The sequence below is a fragment of the Penicillium daleae genome (assembly GCF_028827525.1).
Source record: "Penicillium daleae strain IBT 16125 chromosome Unknown utg000005l_segment0_segment0, whole genome shotgun sequence".
Lineage (NCBI taxonomy): Eukaryota > Fungi > Ascomycota > Eurotiomycetes > Eurotiales > Aspergillaceae > Penicillium > Penicillium daleae.
In genome coordinates, this window is record NW_026623153.1 from 1290357 (window position 1) to 1312823 (window position 22467).

Consider the following 22467-nt stretch of genomic DNA (forward strand, 5'->3'; position numbering starts at 1 on the left):
ACTTTGACGCAAAGTCTGGCAAGGTGTATCTTACGAAGCATTTAATAAATTGAAGACCGAAATGGTGGGGCTTGAGCCTGATCCGCTGCTGGGGTGGTCAAGTGGCGACTCGCCGTCCTAAAGTTACCGGTGGAAAGGAGGCCGTTTCTGGCGCCAGAGGCTGTCATTTTCGGTGTCGTTTTCACAGGTCCCTATATTATAGTTGTAAAATGTGGTCATCATGCCACGCATTTCAGTTGGTGCAACCTCTGAGATGTATATAGGGCCGACGGTCATTCCAAGTCCAGAGCCAATCCCGGACATGACTCTGCCAACGAGTAGTTCGGCCAGCGAACCGAAGTTGACGGCCATACGGATGGCTCCGATTGTGTAGAAAATGGTGGCCGACAAAATAGAGCGAGAATAGCGCCCTTCAGTGGAAGATATGGATTCTGAGTACCAGACTTGGGAATCTGGATGTGCAACATGAGGATGAGGACCTCCTTCATTCACCTGCGAAGCAATTTGATGACCGGGATGATTTTGAGACGGATGTCCTTATTGTTGGGGGTGGAAATCCGTAAGTTTGAGGCAGATCTAAGAGGAAGTGTATTTGACTGAGCTTACATTCTGGACAGCGCCGTTTCCCTCTCAGCACGTCTCAAGGCTTTGGGCGCTGATACCGTCATGGTTGAAAGAAAACCGCATCCTGGTGATAACTGGGCTCTCCGATATGATTGCATGAAGTTCCATACCCCAACGGCATCCTGCGAAATGCCATTCATGTGTGAGTTTGAAGCCATTCCGAAATGTTGCTATCAGTAGACGCTTACAATGATTTGGAATTTCTAGCCTATGACAAGGAGCTGGGAAATTCACATCTTCTTACCAGAAATCAACTCGCGGCGCACCTTCGCCGATACGTGGAGACATTCAATCTCAATATGATCAACTCAACAGAGGTCCAGTCTACACAATATGACGTTTTGAAACAAAGATGGAAGGTCACATTCCAGACTCAAACTGGTATACACACGGCCGTCTCAAAACAGCTTGTATTGGCAACTGGCATTGGCTCGCAGAAGCCAAAGATTCCAAATCTAGGAGACAGCCATTTGTATCAGGGTATTAGCATTCATTCTACACAATATAAGAATGCTCAGCAGCTCAAGGAGAGCGGGGCCAAAGTAAGATGTCACTGAGTTTCTCCACAGAATTTCAAAGACATGTTGCTAACCTGGTGAATAGTCTGTTCTGATCGTTGGTTCAGCAAATACCGGTTTTGACGTACTCGAGGACTGCTATGCTGCTGGACTTGAATCTACAATGGTCGTCCGGTCGCCGACATACATGGTCCCAGAGGATTATATTTCCCATCCAATGGGCCTTGGTCTATACAATAACGGCGTTGAAGCAGCTGACAAGAGGTTCATGGTGCTGCCTATCCATATAGATGGCCATTTAGTTAGAAGCCTATTCGCAATGTTTGCGTCAAAGGAGCCAGAGCGCTACGCGGCTCTGAATGCCGCTGGATTTCCCGCTCTTGACTGCAGGGACAAGAGCCAGTGTCTGTTGCATAACACAATTGAGCGGTCCGGGGGTCACTATATCGATGTGGGTGGGACCAAGCTAATTGCAGAAGGCAAAGTCGGCGTCAAGGCTAGAACTGAGCCTACAGCGTACACGGCCACCGGATTACGCTTTGCTGACGGTACTACCATCGATGCAGATGCCATTGTCTGGTGCACTGGTTTTGCCGATTCCAACGTGCGTCAAAATGCTACCCAAATTCTGGGAGGCAAGTCTATGAATGATAGTAGTGCCAACGGAGAAACGAAATCGTTGATTGGCGCCCGTGACATTGCGGAACGTATGGATGGAACATGGGGCATCGATGCAGAAGGGGAGGTTCGTGGCATGTGGAAACGTCATCAAAATCTCGACAACTTCTGGGTTACGGGTGGCCATACACAATTTCAGCGATGGCACTCGCGCACACTAGTCCTTCAAATCAAGGCAGCTCTGGCTGGGATCCTACCTCCGGCCTATCGAGATACGCCGAAACCACGGACGGGTTAAGAAAACACCATTTAGTGGCTCTATGCAACCTCAATGCAATTATTGACTTCCTGTGTCGTCCTCCCTCGGATAATTAAAGGACCAAGACACAAAGCCGATGCGAACTTCTGAATTAAATGTGGCGTTAGTGTACCAGAGATTGATTGATTATAGAACATGTCAAAGCACCAACCCGGGTTCTGGTTCTCTGTAGTCAAATGCGGCACATGTGCTCTGCCTCTAGAAAAGACGGCCAGTCCGTCCACTTGGGCCTTAGTGCTGCTGCCTATGAGATGATGAAGACAAGTTGCGTCAAGACACTATTTCCCTCAAACCTACAAGGCCGGTGAGTTTCATGATCAATCCGAGCTCCCTCGAATCCTCGAAGCTACCTTACTAGATCAGCTGGGTCGCTGCACGTTTTTCAAATTGGGGAATCATTTTCAGCCAAGGAGTAATTGCCAAACTAGTAAAGTAATTGAATTGACTCCGAATGCCGATACCAATCACCTTATTGTTCTTTGGATCAGCCCTGCCAGCACAGATAGAAGCTAGTCATAAGCTGTATATGAAGGGAGCACACTCACCAGCAGGATCATTGATTGAAATTCATAATTGTAATCAGGTAGAGTGTAGCTTTACATGCTTGCTACACGCAGGGAACATTTCCTGAGCTGTGGTTTATGTGGATCTGCTTTTATGAGCCTGATGTCAGGATATTGATAGGCCTTAGAGTATCAGATATCCATTATATCGCACCGTTGCTCGTTCGTTTAGCATGGCGAGAACGGGTAAGGCTAAAGTTGCCCGACACCGAACTATATAATTCTCCTATTCCAAGCGGGGGTATTTCAACCTTGACCTAGCTGTAGATAGTCATCAAGTGGATTAAAAGTGTAAATTACCTGCACATTATAGCTCACCCTTCATTAGTCCTTCCCGCTTTACGAGCTAATAAACATCAAAGGATAAAAATATAGTGATGACAAAACAAAAGAGATCGTAAAGAGAAAGAATGAGGGAACATTCTCCTTATACATCAGCTTGTTAACGACATAATTTGCTGTCGGAATTCAACAAGTTTTGAGTCCAGAACTTCGTTGTAACAACGTTGCCAAACTGTCTCAGGGTCGATGGGTTCGGCCTCTATTCGACTAGCCGTTGAGACGAGAGCACCGCTAACCTTGATGTTGGGTGGTGGTCTTGTGTACAGCTCGGAGGTGCTCCTGAAGCTTGTCCTTACGCCCAAACGTCTTATCGCATTGTACATGTGGACATTCAAAGGAGTTTGGAGACACGTGGGTTGCCTTTAAGTGTCGCATAAGAGAGGATTCGCATGAAAATTGACCTGTATATGTGCAACCTTCCCACTGACATCTTCTTTCTGGAAAGCTCCTGCCCAGAAATCATTATCCTGTCAGCAACTCGCTTGAAAGAATTGTCATACTTTTGGCTTGGGGCAAACATACTGGGGTTTTGACCCCTGACAGCTAGGTTGAGCATGCCTGCCATTGGTAAAATCACGAATCTCATCAACCGGGTCAACCTGGCGGTGTGACCGAGGCTGCGATGTCATCTGTTCGCACTGTTTGATTTCAGACGTGGTTAGACTTAGTTCCATTTGATCTTCAAATACAGTTATGTCTAGATAAGCAGGGTAGGGGTTCACGGCACCATTTTCCATCCTATGGGAACTTGGGGCCTTGGTCCGTCCGGGGGTATCCAGGATGCCTACATTGTGGTTCAGCTGTGTCCAGTCTTCGGGGTCTTGATGCCATAAAGTTTGAGTCTGAGAAGTCCAGTTTGGAGGAACGGCACGTATTATATCATTTTGGCCCGCGTGGGGCTGTATAAACCTGGATCGTGAGGGAGTGTCGGCTTGTAATAGCGTGTAATCTTCTGAGACCGGCACGGAAATGGCCAAATGGTGGAAGTAGTCGTTGGAGGCTATCCAAGTTTTCGGCAGGTCCGTCTCATCCAGTCCTGGGTGAATGGAGTTGCCAAGATTCCGGTTAATTGGGGTTGGCGGCATGATGAGTAGGTTCAGATTGGGCACGGGGGAGGTGAAATGCTTTGATGTCAAAGGGCGACATCCGTCGAGCAAGAATCTGAACAAGAAAAGAACGTGGGACTCCCTGGTGGCTTATAATTGCGATATAATGAACGTGGACAGGCGCAGCAAGCCCTCATGTAAGTACGACCATTGGATATACTGAACCGCACTCAGATTATCTTGCATTGCGGCCCATCGACCCAACCGAGGTGTTAAAACAGGCCCGGAGCCTCGTGGGTGGAAATCAAGAGGGTTCAGGAGACAGTCCAATGATTTTCCGACCGAACGTTTTCGCGGTTTAATCAATCCAATCACCAGCTGATTCCTTCCGACAACCGAAGCTAGCGCTGGTGTCAATCTGATCACCCATTAGGCGCGTATGTATGCAATCCAGCCCAAAGACGAAACGGCAAGCCAGCAGTCTCGAACCCGGGTTTTGGCGGAGGCCAACTTGGCTTAATCGTCTCGAATGGGGTTTGGTCTCTGCTTAACCTCCTAGCCACTAGCCATGGAAGACGGTTTAATCCATCGCCAGCTGAGAGCTCTACCCACACCATACTATCGGCGACTTTCGGGTTGAGATGTCCATTTTTGCCATCTTTGGGACCGTACAGGCTCGTTCACACGCATTATGACGTCTTTTGCGCTCAGACTAAACTCTCACGAGGTGTTTAGAAGTGTGATCAAAACGAATATTAGTAACATTAGAAAGCTGGATATGTACCTATAAACCCAAGGAGACTCTGGAAACCGACGCTCAAAGTCGCGTGATCGGGACTCGTCAGGGGCATGAAACTGAGCGACCTGCATTGGCTGACAAAACGAGGAGCAGCTTTGATAAAGCGATGCGATGGGCATCTCAGCGTTTTCGGTAAAATTCAAAAACAACGACTATTCTGTTTTACCTGGCATTTCCCCAAATTTAACCACGTGTTCGAAATGAGACACAGTCTAGTTCAAGAGAGTTGAGTCTCCGAGAATTAGCTGCCCGACATCTCGGTCATGGATCAATGCCTGAACGCTGCCTTGTCGCACTGTTCGCCAATGCCGACAACATTGAGTAGTAATGAGGCTGACAATATGGGAATCCGGGTCAGGCTGTCTATCTGAACTCGAGCCTCGATTCAGGCCTTCAGTCTTTTGGTACGACATAAGTCCTGGCGACTAGTCAATCATCTCCCTTCTTAGAATAAGTGGGTGCTAAATGTGGGCTAGTCTCCGGTCTGGTATCGTGTAATGCAGCCGCAATTCGACGTGTTTGATGGGGCTTGACTCTTTGTCGGTCATCATGGTAACTCGACAACGTCTATCGTCGAGGCAGAAAGTAAGTATTCTGTAGAACTTACCGTGTTCATACGAGGGTTGTTAATCATGGTGTTCAGGATCCTAGCAAAGCCATGTGAGAGCGAATATTCTGCAACACCCACGGAGCACCTAGATGATATGAGAAAGCTGCTGTTGGTGGATTCGAGATTCCCTCTCGCACCATTGACCCACTTGACTTTGAACGCAATCATGATTCGATTATGGAGAGTATCTAAAATCACAAACTCCTGGAATTAGTTCCTCGCCTGTATGACCCGCAACCCTAGAGCCCGAAATTGTTGAGTATGGTTTCTATAATAATTAAAGAGAATGCGACCCGCGCCCAATTGGAAGCCACTGACAACAAGCAGAGCAAATCATTAAGAATGGCAGGATGGACAGTGTCCAACAGACGTCAGATGTGCTTGTCGCATGTGGGATTGAAGTTTGTCCTTCCGACCGAAGGTTTTGTTGCATTGTGGTTCTGGACATTTGAATAAGCTTGGGGAGACATGTGTGGTTTTGATGTGCCGCCATAGGCACGTTTCCCGAGTGAAAGCTCCGGCGTACGTGCAGCCAACCCATCTGCACTTGAACTGACTGGGTCGATGGCGTCTAAAGTTCAGTCAGAATGCAAGTGTTCCATTGGTTGTTTCACACAAACATACTCGGACTGGCTGTCAGATCCGCGCCCATGGCCATCTTCGCCTCCTGCGAGGGTATGATCGTCGGCACCATTTCTGGATACTGCCGCTACTGAGTTGAATGAAATAGCTGGTTGAAGGCCGCCTTGTGATGGGTGATCGAAGGGGGACGAATGGCCCCAGTCTACCCACGAGACATTCTGGGGACTGGCCGTGGACCCGGAACAGGGCACTGGGGTGGCATTGACTACCCAAGGTGCTCGGGCAGTTCCGTAGTTTGATGAATAAAGCATTGAGCCGTTAGGTCTAAGTGGAGTGGAAGGAACCTGGGCATGCACTGCCCTACGAAGAGAAGGTGGGACGCTTTGTCCAGGGTTTGAGAAGACAGGCGATGTATTGTTGGAAGGAGTCCAGGGGTACTCCCAGTCATCCTGATCGGCGTGTCCACCCTGGCACTCCCGTCGGCTATTGTATGGAGACGACGCCATGCTTGATTTGATATCGTGTGGGATAGCTCAATGACTAGAAGGTTTCATCAGGCAGTGATTGTGAAAGATTCTGAGACCTGGATAGGAGCCTCTTTATAAAGAAAACGTGACTTCCCGAATGGCAAGAACCATCCGGTGATAAACATGCCCAATGCAACGCGGGGGGAAGTAAGTTACAACCCCCGTGAGTCGTGGAGAAAGGGGGCGGGGAGGAAAGGGGATTTGGAATCACGCCAATGGGAAGGAACCCTCGTAGCCTAGAGCGACCTGAAGCGCGCGCAGCCTAGGGATGTGGATACAAGTGGAGCTTTGTGAATCATATGAGGCTGAGAGATCGCCAATTACGACATGTCCATCCAGAATTAAGGGAAAATAAGGTAGTTCAAGTGCCCTAGGGCCTGAGCAATGTGCCGGAACTAGCCAGGCCCACCGTTCATGCGAGCTGGCATGGGCGAGCATGGAAGAATCATCCACCCGTGGATAGGTCATTTTATGGACAACTCTTTTGATCCTTGTTTGTTTGTTTCATGCGAGCAATGTTTCAGGACGTTGTTCATCAGCCACACTTTCTTCTTTGGCAAGAAGCGTACACATGAATGAGTACCGCTCGAACAATGCCCATCTCATTTCAGATCACAATAGCCGTTCAGAATGTTCTCTTAGTCAATGGCCGACCCGCTTCAAAAAAAAAAAAAAAAAGTACCACCAAGGTATCTGCATTTTGCAGGCATACCAAAGACCTGGAATAGGCCCCTCGAAGATCTGTGATACGCGTTGCCGCAGCTCGATTCAAGGTTCTGGCTTTGGCTACTAGGCAGTGATCGACCAGTAGGGCGACGGAACATCCAGTGATCGTCCCGGATGACTAGCAAGGACCTATCAGAGTCTAGAGATTATGATTGTCTTTTGAAACTCCACAAGTGACATCGGACCTCATTGAGCTCATGCTCCATATGGAAGGACGCTCGGGCGTGGGTCTAGGGCGCATAAACCCCAAGGGTCGGGAACGGCAGGAAGCACGGAGCATCTGCACCGAATGTTGTAACAGGCCAAATGAACTGCGAAATGCTGTAAAGACGACGCCATGAGGTCGGTCACGCCGACCTATCCTTGTTACATCGCACTTGTCGCCTTGAAGCGTCATTATCCCCGGCTAGCTTCGGGATCGCGATAGTCATTCAAGTAGAATTCCCAATTTTCATCAAAAAAGCGACCGATGTGAGTCAGGATGTGGGCAGGAAGAGTCCGGACTTAGAAGTAGTGACATGAAACAAGGGAGTTCATACGGGGCAACAAACGAAGGAGGCCAAAGACCGGGCTAGGCTTTAAGATTAGCGTGATGAACAACTGAGCTTTTTATCCGGAAACGCCACCAGAAGCCAAAATTCCGTCCAATTTCTGAAGCTCTTAATTGGATAGCACATCTTTATAGCACCGCACCTACCTTGTCTTGAGAATATTGTAGCTCGCGTGTTTGAGCTTTACTGTCTCCAAAAGGTCTGATTCCCATGGAGGAGAGAGTAATGATATCAAGAAAGTTAAAGGGATTTCATTTCGAAGAAAAAGTGAAGTAGGTCAATCAAAGAGCCCCGTGGTTGTAATCATTGTATGGCATTCTGAAGTGGGCTTTCAACAGGTGCAGGTGATATAATCAAGGAAATTGACGTATTTGGTCGATAACCACCAAAGGTACCTAAACTCAGCGCTGCTCGAGTCTATCCTCAAGGGACCTGCGATGTCTCAATCGTTTCAGGAAGTTTGGGCACAGTTTGCGGGATGTGTTGATGAAATACTCATTGGAACTTCCGGCTTGTTTGAAGCCAACCCTGATGGAGACATTGCTTTTTTTTGCAGATCAGGGGCAATACCTTTGTCGATTCACTCGGTGTGCTATCTGGATCCACAAGATCCAAAAGGCAAATATGAGGACAAACATGAATCGATTCCGGTTGAGTCGGCTGAAATTCGCGCCTGATAAACGAGAAAATGTAATCGACTTCAATGAGGGCATCCCGATTATACATAAGTATAATCCGCTGGAACCTCCCGTTAAAACCGGGAGATCTTGTTTTGTTTCAATGGGGGAATCCTGACCTGCCAATTTCGTGCGGCGGCAAATTGTCAAACCAGGCCACTTGCAATGCTTGTCAGGACTGGCTTTTTGCAACCCCGGTAACTCAAACTCGTGACCTGGATGTAGATTACAGCAACTCTGGCAGTAAGTATACCGCGCTGTCTGAATGTGCTGCATGAACTGGACTCTGTCTCTGTATATCTCGAGCTCAGCGAAGTATCCGGTGCGCGGGTCCAAGTTCGATGGTTTGAAGATAGGATGTTCAAAGACTGGTGTCCCATAGTTGTAGGCCGCTTTTCAGGTCATTGCCATGCATCTCCATGCGAGAACGTCCAGTTGGTCCCATATGAGACCTGGTTCATCAGCTCAGGTGGTAGACAGAAAATTTGCGAAGACCCCTCTCTAGAAAACTACCCGCTTACCTCATTCGCAGTCTGGGGTGCAAATGTTCGCTGCTCGAGTTGTTCTCCCAGCCCTGCTCCCTTTCCTCTTCCTGTAAGTAACAATTTTAGGCCTTTCCCCCAAACAATAGAGTTCATTCGGTTCACAACTCTTCTTGAAGATAGCCGAATATCGCCGTAGGAAGCTTCTGAAAGAATCAAGGACGAAAGGGAAAGAAGGAGAAGAGATAGGGAGGGTGAGATATTGGCTGTGACAGAAGTATTGGTAGCAAGAGAGCGCGAGAAGAGGTAATATATAGAGCAGATGAGGAGTTTCTCATGCAACTTTCCGCAGCCTAGGTCACAATGAACACCCTGTTCTGTAGTCCACGGAGGGCGTCGGTCTGGCCTAATGTTCGCCTTTGAAGACGTCCACGGAAGTGTTTTTATCTGGATCTATCACTCCAAGGCTTGTGTTCGAGGACTTTTCCCACAGGTTATTGACATAGGATGGTCACCGGCTATAGATTACCCATATTCGTAGGTGGTCAATATGCATAGGTATATAACAACAGTGACAGGCTCGGGATTTATAGGTACGTATATGAGGCGTATGCTCGGGGGCTGCCAAGGAGGCAAGATTTGGCTTTCAAACGACTTGGATGAAGTAAGGTGAAGTAAGCGGGGAATGATTGCCTCTATATTTGGGCCGCCATGACAAACGGCGCATCCTTTGTATATGCCGCTCCAATCACTATTTCCTTTTCTAAGAGGCACCAAGAGTTTGATGTGCCTTGCTCAGACAGCAAAAGATTATCAGATACTATTCCAAGATCCAGATCGGTATCAAAGATTTCTCCCTTGAACTATCTCCACTGGAACTATCAACAAAAGCCGCAGGCTCGGCAGCTCCTGAGAATTTTAATTAACAGTATATGGTTGGGCGTTGTCTCCAAAGATCAAATGAGGCCGCTCCTCCGCAACTTGAAGGATCGTCTGAGCAAACACAGAGTTCGCCCACGCAAACCAGGGACGAGTGTACGTCTTGATGTTGGTGACGTTGATTGACTCATGAATAAGGCCGAGCAAGCTGGAGTCGCGGACCAGATTGATAGAGTCCAAGATCTCGGTGTCATCGTCAGAAGTAAGAGCCTGCATTAGGAGGGACATGGGCCAGGCATTCTCGAGACCGACTAAACTATGGTGAGCGCGCTATTTCACAAGATAGAAGTACTTGATAACTTACTGTGAGGACCACCGATGCCGTGGAAAGCAGGACCTTCCAAGTAGTATGGATTTCCGGCCTTATCGGTAATCATCTTGCGAGTGTTTTGGTAGACCTTATCGCTCTTGTCAAGGAAACCAAGATAAGGAAGAGAGAGTAGAGATGGGATATTGGCGTCATCCATGAGGATGCGAGAGCCGTACCCGTCGACCTCAAAGGCGTAAACATCCCCATAATTAGGGTGGTTGACAATACCGTGATCCTTGACAGCTTTCGCGAGGTTCTTGCCCCGTTGGTCTAGCTCATTGACCAAGTCATTGTGGCCACCCGCAGCCTTGATAACCTCGGCAACCTTCTGCAGCTGAACAGACATCATTGCGTTAGGAGGAATGAAATATCCCAAAATTGTGGCATCATCACTTGGTCGGAAGGCGCTACGAATCAGACCCGTGCCACTGTTGAGCGGGTTCCCAACGCCCTGCAAATTCAGCGTCTCGGTGCCAATGGTAGTCTCACGTTGGAAGGTGTACTGATTGGTGACAAACTGATTCTTTGAGTTGAAGGTAGGCTGTGACTGCGCATCGATCACGTCGAGCACAGTTTGCAGCGCTTTATACCAACGATCGGTCAGAAACTCGGTCGAGCCGGTGCTCTCATGGAATTCCGTGCCTAACAGCAGGAAGTGTGCGAGGGAGTCAAGCTCGTACTTGCACTCGAAGACAAACGATTTCTCGTACGCCGGGTGAACGGTGTCCACTTGAGTGCTGTTCTCTGGCGGGATGCCACTTGCCGACGGTGGCTGGAAAGCATTGCAATAGGGCGACTGAATCACAAACTCTGCCTGGGTATTGATTGCACCCAGAATCAAATTATACAAGCTCTTATCTTTCTTTGCAAGAGCTTGGTAGTTGGTAAGCTGGTTAGTGGAGTCACGCAGCCACTCCGCGTTGATGTCACCCGTAACAATGAAGGTCTGCGCGCCGGTCCACTGGGCCGTGTCGCGTTTACTTTGACGCTTGGAAGCTGCTGTAGTACCATTTTGGTGCCACCTAATTGTAGTATCCAGGGTGTTTGGGAAGGCGTTGCGGAACAGCTGCGCCAGGTCCTTGTCGACGAGACGCGAAGTCACGTCGTCGATAACCTTCTCCACCGATGCCGACGAGAAGGTGCGGCATGCTTCGGCGGGACGCTGATAGGGGGAGATTTAAGGGACCACCGCTGTAAGGGCCACTTCAGGGGCGTTAGTCCATCAAATTCAACCGCCTCATTGTATAGAATCGGTGGCGGTATACATACTGCGGCGTCGAAGCATACGAAGTGTAGTCGGGACACGCTCGTCGGAGGATCGCAGGATTGTCGCGTCCAGGCAGGGCATGTGCCTGCAGGGCTAATAGCCCACTCAGTAGAAGTGTTGATAGCGGCATGGTGTGTGAGTTGGAGAGAAATCGAGACGCCTGTACCTCAGCTTAGGAGGGATCGTGAGGGGGTAAATAAACGGAAGAGGGGAGTCCATCGCTCATGCCGATCCGAACCAGACAGGGAGGGTGCATTCCGCACGTACTCCAGTCAGATCCAGTACCTAGTCCTGACTGCCGATATGACTTTAGATATGGAGTCATACTGGCCAGCCTCATGCCACTGCAAAGTAAGAAGATCTACAGTTGCAGATGCACTGGAGTCCTTTCGAGTCCCGGTCCAAGTCTCGGGGAAATTGCGGGCGAGGTGACATCGTCCATGGGATGGTTGCACTTTGGCTCCACCTCAAAATGCGGAGAAGCGATCGGCGGTTGTTTACTTGGGGCCAACAACAAGCTGGATTATTACTGTATTCCGGGAAAAATGCAGTAAAAAGGTGAAAACAGGATATTTTCTGTATTACAAACTATGCCTGGTAACTACTTTTTGCCAAAGAACGACATGATACTGCCCTGACCTCCAGGTTTGCCCGTCTTGCCCTTGGCAACATTCACTGCAGGCTTCTTCTTGGGCGGCGCGGGTTCATCCTCCGAGAACGACTCCCACGTCGCTTCTTCTCGAGTCACTATACACATGAATCAGTATGGTGGCGGGTGGCGTTCACCACAAGGTATGCATAAATTGGTTGGGACCTCAGTACTTACCCAAGTACCCCTCTTCGTCCTTCAGCGTCCGTTTCTTCGTCACCTGCCGCTTCCCGCGCCGACGCCCACCCTGCACGGTGACCTCCTCTTTTAGCTCAGCCGGCTTAGATGGAAGTAGTGGCGGTTGCTCCTCTGGCGTGAGCTCTCGCTGAAGCTCCTCATCGGCGTCGCGCATTTCCTCATCTGGACCGGAGTTAGCGGCTAATTTCTGTGTAAACTCAATGGGCGAACGCAGGGACCCATACCATCAACGTCCTCTTCCTCCATCATCTTCTTGAGTTTCTCTTCTCGCTCCTTCTTACTTTCGCGGTTGGCGGAAGGGGCTTTGTCCGCGGTATTGGGGAACAATTCTTCTGGTTCATCTTCAGAAGCATCATCCAGCATCACTGTTGGTTGTTAGCTAATGTCTGTTGCAGGGATTGGGGATAACAGACTATCTTCCACACCACTCTGTGCAGCCTATATTGACCAGTCAGTAAACGGTTGCAATGTAATGAATAGACCACATAATATCACGAACCGATTCTGCCGCCTTGGGCTTGGGCGGCTTGGTCTTTGCGAACGAGCTAAAGAGGTTGCTCTTCTCTCGTTTAGGAGCTGCAGGCTTTCCCGTAGACTTGACTGAAGATTGGGAATCGCTGGTCGGTTGTGACTCCTCGGGCTTGCTTTCTACCTTTGCGGGAGCTGGTTTCGTCTGCAAAGATTGCTTGGACAGCACTGTAGATTCGGCTTTGGCCTTAGGTGCTGGAGCAGCCGCGGGTGCAGGTGGTGGGCGGGCTCCGGTTCGACGCTAGATATGCCATGAGCCTCATTTTTTCGATCCAAGGTCAACTCCACAAACCTTGACGTTGCGATTTTGGATCATGCCCCATTGTTGTCCACACTCCAGGGGGTCGTCTTGCGCATGAGCGGTCGCCATCTCCCTACAAACGTCCGTCAAAGTATTAAGATCCTGAAGCGTAGATGATTGTACGCTGTAAACATGAATCATCGATATTGACTGGAAGATCGCCTTCGCATCTAGTTCAACGCGCTGGTCATCAGCAAGGCAGTCCCACTAATTGGTTGACGAAGTAGCGTACCTTCCAAGTCCTCCTCACGAGCCAATATGATTGAGGCGACGCGCACAGCATCGGAAACAATTTCTTGGTTCGGCATGGAGCTAGGCAGATAGGGACTGCTTTGCATGATCTCATCTTCGTCGTTCGTATGGCCGTTGGTCGCTGGGGCCTCGGGGGTTTTCTGAATGCCGGAGATGAGATAGGTTGCGTGGACGCTCTGTGCTCTCTTCGCGTTTTCATTTCGATGAAATTCAAAGAGTATTCTGGGGTCTCCACGTCAGCGACTGTCTATGAAGGATAAGTAGAATATTTACTGCTTAGCCCGGTTCGCGTGGACCTTCAACGCACGGCTTAGTGACCGATAAGTGACCTGAAACTGATGAGCTGCTTGAAATCGGACACTAGACATCGTTAAGACTTACCGTGCGTCGCTCATTGAGCACATTTTCCGCTAGGAACTTCGCAGAATCCATGGTGTATGTAGCTCCGAAGCTCCGAAGCTTTGAAGTTGCTCAAGTTGCTTGACGCGTGCCAAACCACTTTACGCGTATCAGTCAGCGGGTCTTGGCGTGCAGCACCTCCACCTTTTGGCGTCTTCCTCTTCATCCAACACCATAAAAGTCGGTCCCAATCTACGACCTAGCCTCTGTGCATGCTCCAGACGGCTCAACTCTTCCGATGGAGCAGTCTTTCGACCTCCCCGACTCCACCGACTGGCTTGACACGCCGCTCTCCCTCCTCGCGCCACTAGAGTCCTCGCTTCGCTGTCAAGTCTGCAAGGACTTCTTCGACACCCCGGTGATTACTTCTTGCAGCCATACATTCTGCTCATTATGCATTCGCCGGTGTCTTAGTACTGAGGGCAAATGTCCTACATGTCGCTCGGGCGATCAAGAGCTCAAGCTTCGCCGCAACTGGCTTGTACAGGAAATCCTCGAGGCGTTCAAAAACGCGAGGGAGACCACGCTCAAACTTGCGAAGAAGGAGGCCGCGCGGATCGCTGCTGGTGACAATAGAGCTCCAGAACCGGGCCCAAAGAAGCGGAAAGTTAGCCAGGTGGACTACGCCGAAGCGACCGATGCAATCCATCGTAGTCCGCAACGCGTTCGTACAAGGTCAAGGTCGCAGATGGCGCAGGCGCAAACAGATAGACATGAGCACAATCAGGTCTCAGGGGTACCAGAAGTGATCGAAGACAGTCAAGATGAAGATTTCGTTCCAGGTGGGTAGCATATTGACCATCGCTAATTGCCCCTCGAGTCTAACTTTGTCTATAGTCGCAGATGACGGCATGGTTGCTTGCCCTATATGTAACCGCAGAATGAAGAACGAGGCTGTCTTCGCACATCTTGATAAATGTACGGGAGATCCAGGACCGGCTTTAAAACCAGCCCCTGCAAAGCAAACATCATTTGGGTATGTATGATCAATTTCGTGGCGATCCGAGGACTTTAAGTCTAACTCAATGTAATTCTAGATCCCTACAACCTCAATCGCGCCAAACTCCGATATCCCCTTCAAAAACACCCGATAGACTCCCAGCGATGAACTATTCGCTCCTAAAAGATCTGCAATTGCGCAGGAAATTCCGAGACCTGGGTATCCCCGACTGGGGCCCGCGACAGCTCCTGCAGAGGCGTCACACTGAGTGGATGAATTTATGGAATGCAAATTGTGACTCCACATCCCCTAAATCCAAGAAGGAATTACTGCGTGAGCTTGACATCTGGGAAAGGACACAAGGCGGGTTTGCACCAACGCAGTCCTCAGTTGTCGCGACCAACACAGTGATGGCCAAGGACTTCAACACGGCCCAATGGTCTGTCAATCACGATACTGACTTCAAGCGTTTGATTGAAAACGCTCGTAAAAAGAGTGACGCTCAAGTGAGATCGACCATTCCTGGTGCTGCTCAGCCAGTGAGCGAGGTTGAGGGGGGCGCTCCAATTGAGATCAACTCAGACCCGCCAGCTCCAAGTGAGATGTCTGGGTGATTTCGCCTTCATGGATAAAGAGGCATCACGGTTGATGACCCCTTGGTGTGCCATCAACCGATTGAAGCCCATGGTCCACTCAATTAATGGTCACCTAGTTGGCGGGCAATGGGCGATCATCGACCTTCATATGCGAGAGCCTGTCAATGCTCTGTGCAAGCTGGCTTTCCACATCTTTCTCTGCCTGCGCCTGGCGCGCGGCTTCATCTGACGCTTGTTTGAGACTGTCCAACTCGGCAAGCTTCTTGCGCGTAGCTTCGGCTTCTTTTTCTTCCTTTGCCTCCCGATCTACCTTCTCCAGGGCCTCGAGCTCCTCATCGATTTCACCCTCATCAAAGACAGGTCCTGTCTCGTTCATGATACTTCCGACCTCGTCCACCTTAGACATTTCTTCACGGAGCTCCTCGATCACATCCTCGACACGCTCCGCTCCGCCGATTTGCGCATGCAGTCCACGAAGAACACCAGTGCTGGCCTCCATGACCTGCACAATCTCCACCTGACCTGCAGCCTGCTCAATTTTTGCATACACTTCCTCCAGCTGGACAAGTGTGTTCAGCCGCTGCTGAAGATTATGCTCGACCATCTTCTTGGACTTGACGGCTGACAAGGCGGAGATACGATTCTTGTTTGCCAGTGCTGTCTTTGCAGACACAGTCAGTTCAGCAACCTTGTCTTCCAGGTTCTTAACCTGCTTGGAAAGGGTTGACAACAGCGTCTTGATCGAGGCAATCGTGGTATCTTGCTGCGTGATATGTGCCGGTTCATCTTTTGACATGAACTTCACGGTCTAATACTTTTAGTTAGCATTTATAGATCTCAGGCTTGTATAGCTCTCGCATACCTTGCCATCATATGCGATAGCGCCGCTGTCGCGGGACAAATAAAGCAAAAGAATATCAAAATCTGAATCTGACAGTTCAGTGGCATCGTGTAATACGGAGGCGAACTCCTCAATGAAGCTTTCTTTGGAGTAGATCAGGTCCAACTTGGAAGAATTGCCAGCAGTGGCCTTCTTTACAACCAAATCCGCTGCTTCCTGTAGAGTGGGGATTAATGTCAGACCTCAAGTGCCTTTTGACTACTGCCCCATCTGATATACACACCTGCAAGTTCTCGACCAAGACCAATTCCTGCACCTGCAGCTTTGGTGCAGATTCGCCGTCAGAGCCCACAACGAAGCCTTTCAGCTGTCGCACTCCCCAGCTCATCACATTCCACGGACTCAGGGCACCGGGGTCAATGAGTCTCCACTGAGCCTTCTGGAGACTCGCTCTACTGGCCATATACGCCGGTAAGGGAACCATGGTATGTTTGCGCATTGCCTCTTCCTTTGACATAACCAATCAGTACGCTGATATTACCAAATATACCACTCAGGCCCATGGGGCGACATACAAATACAGCACCCAGTGCTACTGGTCTTCCCCACTCGGGTAGCTCCAAGTCTCGCAAAAGCGACTCATCCGTGCGGAGGATGAGGTGATCGGTCTTCTTCCTGTTTTCACTCGTATTATTTGCAGATCGGATAGATCCAGAGCGTACGCGCACGCCTCTCGATGATGTATAGCCACGCTTGGCGGCTCGGTTCAATGCTTGTTCCCATGCGGCTACGTTGACAGCGTAGCCGTCGGGATTCGTCTTCTTTTGAAGTGTGAAGTCGGAGTAGAGCGAGGGGAGGCGGTTTCTAGTCACAAATTAGCTTCCTTGCCTCGGTATTGTGTCTGCAGCCGGCTCTACAGGCGCGGGGGATCGGGGACTGGAGATTGTACCTTCGAAATGCATCCTCATTGTTGAGGATGTAGTTCAGGAGCTCACTCATGTGGAGTTTGTATATAAGTGGCCGGTGTGATTCCAATCAGGGGGTTCGGTATTTGTCGGCCTTCAAGGCTAGGGGAATGTCTAGGTACCTCGAGAGGGAGACTTCGCTTGGTCGCTTTCGGGAGTTGCTGTCAACACTGTAGCGCCCACTTGGGGGGCAGCTTTATCGATAAGCCCACGTGATCTTATCATCTGCACGTGTGACGACAATCGTGACGATGTCAATGAAACAAGCTCTGTGAAGTCAACTGCAGATTTTGAAATAGTACCTTCAGGGTCGATTTGAAAGCCCTTCTAGACATAGAATGAAGTAAAACAGGCACAGTCACCCCGGCTTTCAGCCTAATGAGCATCTACCTACCATTTTCCACGCAGACATATATTTTACAACGACCCGACTGGCTTCGAACACCATAGGATTTTCATATATGTATAAACCACCGGAAATGTAATCTATTCTTATATGCTATGATGAGATAAATATTAAGGTCGTGGATTAGGCTCGTTCAAAGTCGTCATTTGGTTGGTCCTCAGCGTCCCTCGGGCCTGCACTCATGAGAGTTCCAGCATCCAGTTGCGCCGGGAGACCAATCAGTGAGCGACGATGATTGCGCTTGTCCAATTTCTCACTAATCTCTTCAGTGCCAAGAGCGTCATCGACGGCCGGCTCATCTTGAGTATCGAAACCCCGAGCCTGAAGATACTCGACTTTCACGGCGTGACGCAAGTTGTCGATGAAGCTCTGCATCTCTGGCATTGGGAATACGCCGTCCGCATCGAGAACGTCGGCATACAGACGTTCGGCTTCTTCAAGACAGGCAGAAGCGAGGGTAGGTTTGCCGGCCTTGAGCCACTGATCGGCAGCAAAGATGCTCCACATGCCAGCTTTCCTCCGACGCGCCCCCCATTTGGCTCCACCCACAGGGGTCTTGGAAGCATAGCATGCGGCGACTCGCTCCATAAAAAGGATCTGGCCAACCGAGCCAACTAAACCGAAATCCATGACCCGCATGGCCCATCTGGCTGCACTCTCGGTTGCTGATCCACCCCTGGACTTCAGAAGTTCCACAGCCAAGGCCAAGCATCGGAGCGCATGTGTCGCGTCGGAACATCGAGTAAGATAAGAATAGCAAGCAGTCTCAAACATCTGGTCGATGCTCTCGAGCTTGATCTTGGCTGACATAGCAAGCGGATTCAACAGCATGCTGACAGCACACATCTCATGAGCTCCCGCATGATATTTCCACGCTTTGTCGTTTCCATAGTCCGAGCGAATCATCTCGTATGTAGATGAAGCAAGCTTCCAGTCACGGAGCATGAATGCATAGTCAGCCATCTTTCGTAAGATTGCCTCGGGTGTATCTTGACGGTAGAAGTTGTGCTCCGTGTCGTAATTACCACTGGTTGCACCTCCTGAACCACCAATTCCAGATCGTGAGCTGGAGCCAAAGCCAGCCCATCGTCTTGACATTGACATAAATCGGCCACTGATACCGCGCCTACGAGATGCAACCTGGTCATTCCAGACTGCCACTCGGTTCTCCATAAAGGGAATCACAGATTGGACGGTAAGCTCCCGAATGAAAGATTTGATTGCGGACACATCGGAGTCGAAGAGGTAAGGTGTACCATCTGTACCAAGATCCACAAGTGTCTCTGCGATGGTGTTAGATGGGCCGTTGATGTGGAGTTTGTGAGCACTTACCGGCTTCCCCGGCTCCGGACAGGTGTTCTTGCGGAGACAACCACTCGCAATGTGGCACTTGAACGCTATCGTCGTCGGTTACAATGCATTGACTGCTTCGAAGCCTCAAGAGATGACAGTGTAGACCAAAATGACGCTTCATCTGATCGTATAGTCTGGTAGACTCGGTGATGTCGTCTCGGTCTTCATCGTGAACCAACACATAATAGCGAAGATACTCCTGGTGCACCCAATCTGGCAGCCGCTTGTCACCCGTGTTGGTTTCGGCATACAGCTGCCGAAGGGTCTCCAAAGGGGCTTTGTTGCGTGAGCTGATTGTAATCACACTTGCCACAGGGTGGCCGAACGTCTCGTGGGGTGCAGCAGTCGTAGAGGATAGAAGTTGCCTCAAGAACAACTTAGCTAGAGATATGGTAGCAGGAAAGCCCAGAACATCTTTGGAAGACAAAGAGGCTCCCAATGAGCCCTCTGCTGACCCTAATTGCTGAGCCAGAACTTCCTCGATCTGCGCCAGCGCCGAATCCCGCCCTGAATCCCGACTGGCAGGTGCCCGACCCAGCCCTTTCAGATCCACGAACCGCACCCCATAGTCTTCCCAAGCCCGGCTAGACCCAATGCTGTCCCGGATGATCACCTTCCCTGTGATAGTCTCCCCGAACGGCCGGAGCAGTTCCCAGAAGCCCCCCTTAAACCCCTTATTCTTGATGAGTTCATCCGTGTCCTCGGAAGCATAGACAGCGATAGTCGGAGAGAAAGCACGGATAATCAACGATCTAATATCCTCTGATCCATCGAACCGTCCGTCAAAAAGGGACCCGAAGGATGACCGAGCTAATTGCGGGGTGGACGATCGAACCGAGCGAGCTTGCGGTGATGCTGACCGAATCCGCAGTTCTGCAGTCGTAGCTGACAGCGGAGGTGTTGGCGAGGACACGGAGCCGGTATCTGCCAACTCAGCGTCTATAGATAGTGTGGGCTCGTGCTCATCCGGAAATCGGGACTTGGATGCGCTGCGCCCTACGCCGGGGGAGAAGGACGGCGGAGGTTTCACCGGAGTGGCATCTCCAGGCGATGTCATGGACACCTCGTGCACTCTGCAGGTCTGGAACTAGAAGAAAGAATCGGTGAGCCCCATCGACCGGGTGGGCAAGTTGAGGATGTTTTTGTAGCTAGAAGAGAAGGCGACGGCGGGCAGGTGTTCGGGCTCTCGCTCGGAGGGTAATTGTTGTTGTTGGGAAGGGAAAGAAGGCCACGTCCGTCAATTCGAGCGGGTAATGACGGGAAAAGACAACGGTAGAGCGTGTCCAATACGACTAGGCAGGTCAGAGTTATGTCCCGACTGTCGACTTAGAACTGTACTTTGGGTCGAGAAACTTGTAAGCTCCGTGGCTCGGGCGCATTGGCAGATTGCGGGTGGTGATGCAACCACGTGAGACCGCGCATCTTATCGGGCGATCACCGATTTGAGTCACTTCTTTTTTTTTTCCCCCTTTGTAGCTGCGTTCCCTCTCGGCTGTGACTCAATGGCTACATTTGATGCCTAGCCTGCGCGCATTACGGTCCTTACTTAAGGCCAGTCGCCCATCACGCCCCAGCGCTCCACTCGCCCGCGCTCTTTCAACACCAACAAAAGAGCTTCATCCGCGGAGCTTCTCCAAATTTCCCCTCCGACCCTATTCAAGCAGCTACCTGCCCATGCGCGGGCGCGAAATCGATTCGCACTCCCCAGAGCGAGAAACCAAAAGGCGACGCATTTCAACCTCGAGCGAACGAGACGTGCCTCACGAAACAATGGATCTCTCAAACCCCACCATCCACCTTACACCTCTCGAAAGCACCCTGCGAACTCTCCTCCTCGATGTCGCAGCATACATCCAAAAAGAGGGTATTACCGAGGAAGGCAGTGATGACAGGAAGCATCCGGAAACCGTCCTACGCTTCACAGGTGGCTGGGTGCGCGACAAGCTGCTCGGCGTGGACAGCCATGACATCGATGTGGGGATCAGCAGCATGACAGGGTACCAGTTCGGAATGGCCCTGAAGGACTACTTGGATGTTCCCGACAACTTGGAGAAATACAAGCAGAGCCTCCCCAGTGAAGAAATGAGCGAGGCCATCGTGAGCTTGCACAAGATCGATGCCAACCCGGAGAAGTCCAAGCACCTGGAGACCGTGACGACAAAGATTTTCGGATTGGACATTGATTTGGTCAACCTGCGCAAAGAAACATACTCGGAAGATAGCCGGAACCCACAAATGGAGTTTGGAACAGCTGAAGAGGACGCCTTGCGACGAGACGCCACCATCAATGCACTTTTCTACAACTTGAACGAGTCAAAACTGGAAGACCTCACTAAGCGCGGCCTGGATGATATGAAGATGCACATTATTCGAACCCCGCTTGAACCATATCAAACTTTCAAAGACGACCCTCTCCGTGTACTGCGGTTAATCCGCTTCGCGAGCAGGTTGGGCTATCAAATCGACCAAGAAACGGAATCGGCGATGCAGAACGAAGACATCAGCATTGCATTGAAACTCAAGATTAGCAAAGAGCGGGTCTTCACAGAGTTGGATAAGATGCTTCACGGTGAGTGTATTTGCAGGATTCCAATGATCGGCTCCACTAACATTGTTGTAGGTCCTGATCCACACGGAGCTTTGAAATTCATCGATCGACTCGGCCTATACCCCACGATCTTTGCCAACCACCAAGATGAAGTCACGGCAGATACATCGACTTGGCCTCTCGCCTATAATGCGCTCGCACGATTGTTGCAACCTGAATCCACCGAGACCGCTTTGGCACGTGTCCGTCAGATTCTTCTGCATGACAAGCCTAGCCTTTACAGCGCCTGGATGATTGCAGCATTCGCACCTTGGACATCTGTTCCTGCTCGAGGGAAAGGTACTGAAAAGAGACCCCCGCCCACACGCCCTGTCGAAGTTGGCAGGGACAGTCTCAAAGCCGATAATAAGACCCTCCTCATACTCCGTGATGCGACCTTGCATTTCCAGGACGTCAACAAGTGTAAGGAATCGTTGCTTGGTAACACTATCCAAGCCACACCAGCCGAAATCCGCCAGCAGATCGGGCTCCGAATTCGGTCTTGGGGCAAGGATTGGAGACTTTGTGTCGTCTTGGCCATACTTCAAGAGGTCATGAGAGGACGGGATCTCACCGATGGTACGATACCTTCACCCGTTGTCCCTATTGGACTATGCGATACTGACCATATGTTTCTAGTGGCCCATGAGTATGACCAATTCCTGGCATACATAGTAGAGAAGGACTTAGATAGCGTCTGTGACCTCAAACCCATTGTAAACGGAGAAGATATTATGCAGCATCTGGGGGCGAAAAAGGGGCCCTGGATGAGCAAAGCGACCAGCCTCGTGGTGGAATGGCAGTTGTTGCATCCTGAAATCACCGACAAAATGGCGGTCCTGAAGGAGATTTCGGAACGCCGCGCAGAGTTGGGGTTGTGAATGAAGGCGGAGAACTCTTAGAAATTCCAAATCCACCGGTTCCAAGAACCACATCTTTTCCTCTTTTTCCA

The 22467-nt window shown here is 50.3% G+C and overlaps 9 protein-coding genes across 9 annotated transcripts; 3 read left to right on the plus strand and 6 right to left on the minus strand.

Moving 5' to 3' along the window:
* Positions 1-753: 753 nt before the first annotated feature.
* Positions 754-2058, plus strand: N7458_004734 (monooxygenase; the record flags this gene model as incomplete). Its single annotated transcript, XM_056908116.1, has 3 exons — positions 754-766; positions 832-1166; positions 1228-2058. 3 exons carry the CDS (start codon positions 754-756, stop codon positions 2056-2058), a joined length of 1179 nt encoding a protein of 392 aa, XP_056766734.1.
* A 1420-nt stretch (positions 2059-3478) lies between these two features.
* Positions 3479-4069, minus strand: N7458_004735 (uncharacterized protein; the record flags this gene model as incomplete). The annotated part of the gene is made up of 1 exon (XM_056908117.1): positions 3479-4069. One exon carries the CDS (start codon positions 4067-4069, stop codon positions 3479-3481), a length of 591 nt encoding a protein of 196 aa, XP_056766735.1.
* A 1741-nt stretch (positions 4070-5810) lies between these two features.
* N7458_004736 (uncharacterized protein) lies at positions 5811-6133 on the minus strand (the record flags this gene model as incomplete). The annotated part of the gene is made up of 2 exons (XM_056908118.1): positions 5811-6010; positions 6064-6133. The coding sequence occupies 2 exons, from the start codon at positions 6131-6133 to the stop codon at positions 5811-5813; spliced, it is 270 nt and encodes an 89-aa protein (XP_056766736.1).
* Positions 6134-9902: 3769 nt separating this feature from the next.
* On the minus strand, positions 9903-11630 carry N7458_004737 (glycoside hydrolase family 125 protein; the record flags this gene model as incomplete). The annotated part of the gene is made up of 3 exons (XM_056908119.1): positions 9903-10174; positions 10228-11395; positions 11499-11630. 3 exons carry the CDS (start codon positions 11628-11630, stop codon positions 9903-9905), a joined length of 1572 nt encoding a protein of 523 aa, XP_056766737.1.
* Positions 11631-12101: 471 nt separating this feature from the next.
* On the minus strand, positions 12102-13860 carry N7458_004738 (uncharacterized protein; the record flags this gene model as incomplete). Its single annotated transcript, XM_056908120.1, has 9 exons — positions 12102-12247; positions 12327-12509; positions 12572-12712; positions 12761-12785; positions 12847-13116; positions 13168-13346; positions 13409-13650; positions 13702-13757; positions 13810-13860. The coding sequence occupies 9 exons, from the start codon at positions 13858-13860 to the stop codon at positions 12102-12104; spliced, it is 1293 nt and encodes a 430-aa protein (XP_056766738.1).
* A 205-nt stretch (positions 13861-14065) lies between these two features.
* rad18 (E3 ubiquitin-protein ligase RAD18) lies at positions 14066-15381 on the plus strand (the record flags this gene model as incomplete). The annotated part of the gene is made up of 3 exons (XM_056908121.1): positions 14066-14609; positions 14665-14803; positions 14865-15381. The coding sequence occupies 3 exons, from the start codon at positions 14066-14068 to the stop codon at positions 15379-15381; spliced, it is 1200 nt and encodes a 399-aa protein (XP_056766739.1).
* A 94-nt stretch (positions 15382-15475) lies between these two features.
* Positions 15476-17203, minus strand: N7458_004740 (putative vacuolar sorting protein SNF7 family protein; the record flags this gene model as incomplete). Its single annotated transcript, XM_056908122.1, has 5 exons — positions 15476-16171; positions 16226-16420; positions 16488-16712; positions 16780-17068; positions 17154-17203. 5 exons carry the CDS (start codon positions 17201-17203, stop codon positions 15476-15478), a joined length of 1455 nt encoding a protein of 484 aa, XP_056766740.1.
* A 495-nt stretch (positions 17204-17698) lies between these two features.
* On the minus strand, positions 17699-19985 carry N7458_004741 (TRAPP III-specific subunit 85 family protein; the record flags this gene model as incomplete). The annotated part of the gene is made up of 2 exons (XM_056908123.1): positions 17699-18858; positions 18908-19985. 2 exons carry the CDS (start codon positions 19983-19985, stop codon positions 17699-17701), a joined length of 2238 nt encoding a protein of 745 aa, XP_056766741.1.
* A 713-nt stretch (positions 19986-20698) lies between these two features.
* N7458_004742 (tRNA adenylyltransferase) lies at positions 20699-22396 on the plus strand (the record flags this gene model as incomplete). Its single annotated transcript, XM_056908124.1, has 1 exon — positions 20699-22396. The coding sequence occupies one exon, from the start codon at positions 20699-20701 to the stop codon at positions 22394-22396; it is 1698 nt and encodes a 565-aa protein (XP_056766742.1).
* Positions 22397-22467: the final 71 nt, after the last annotated feature.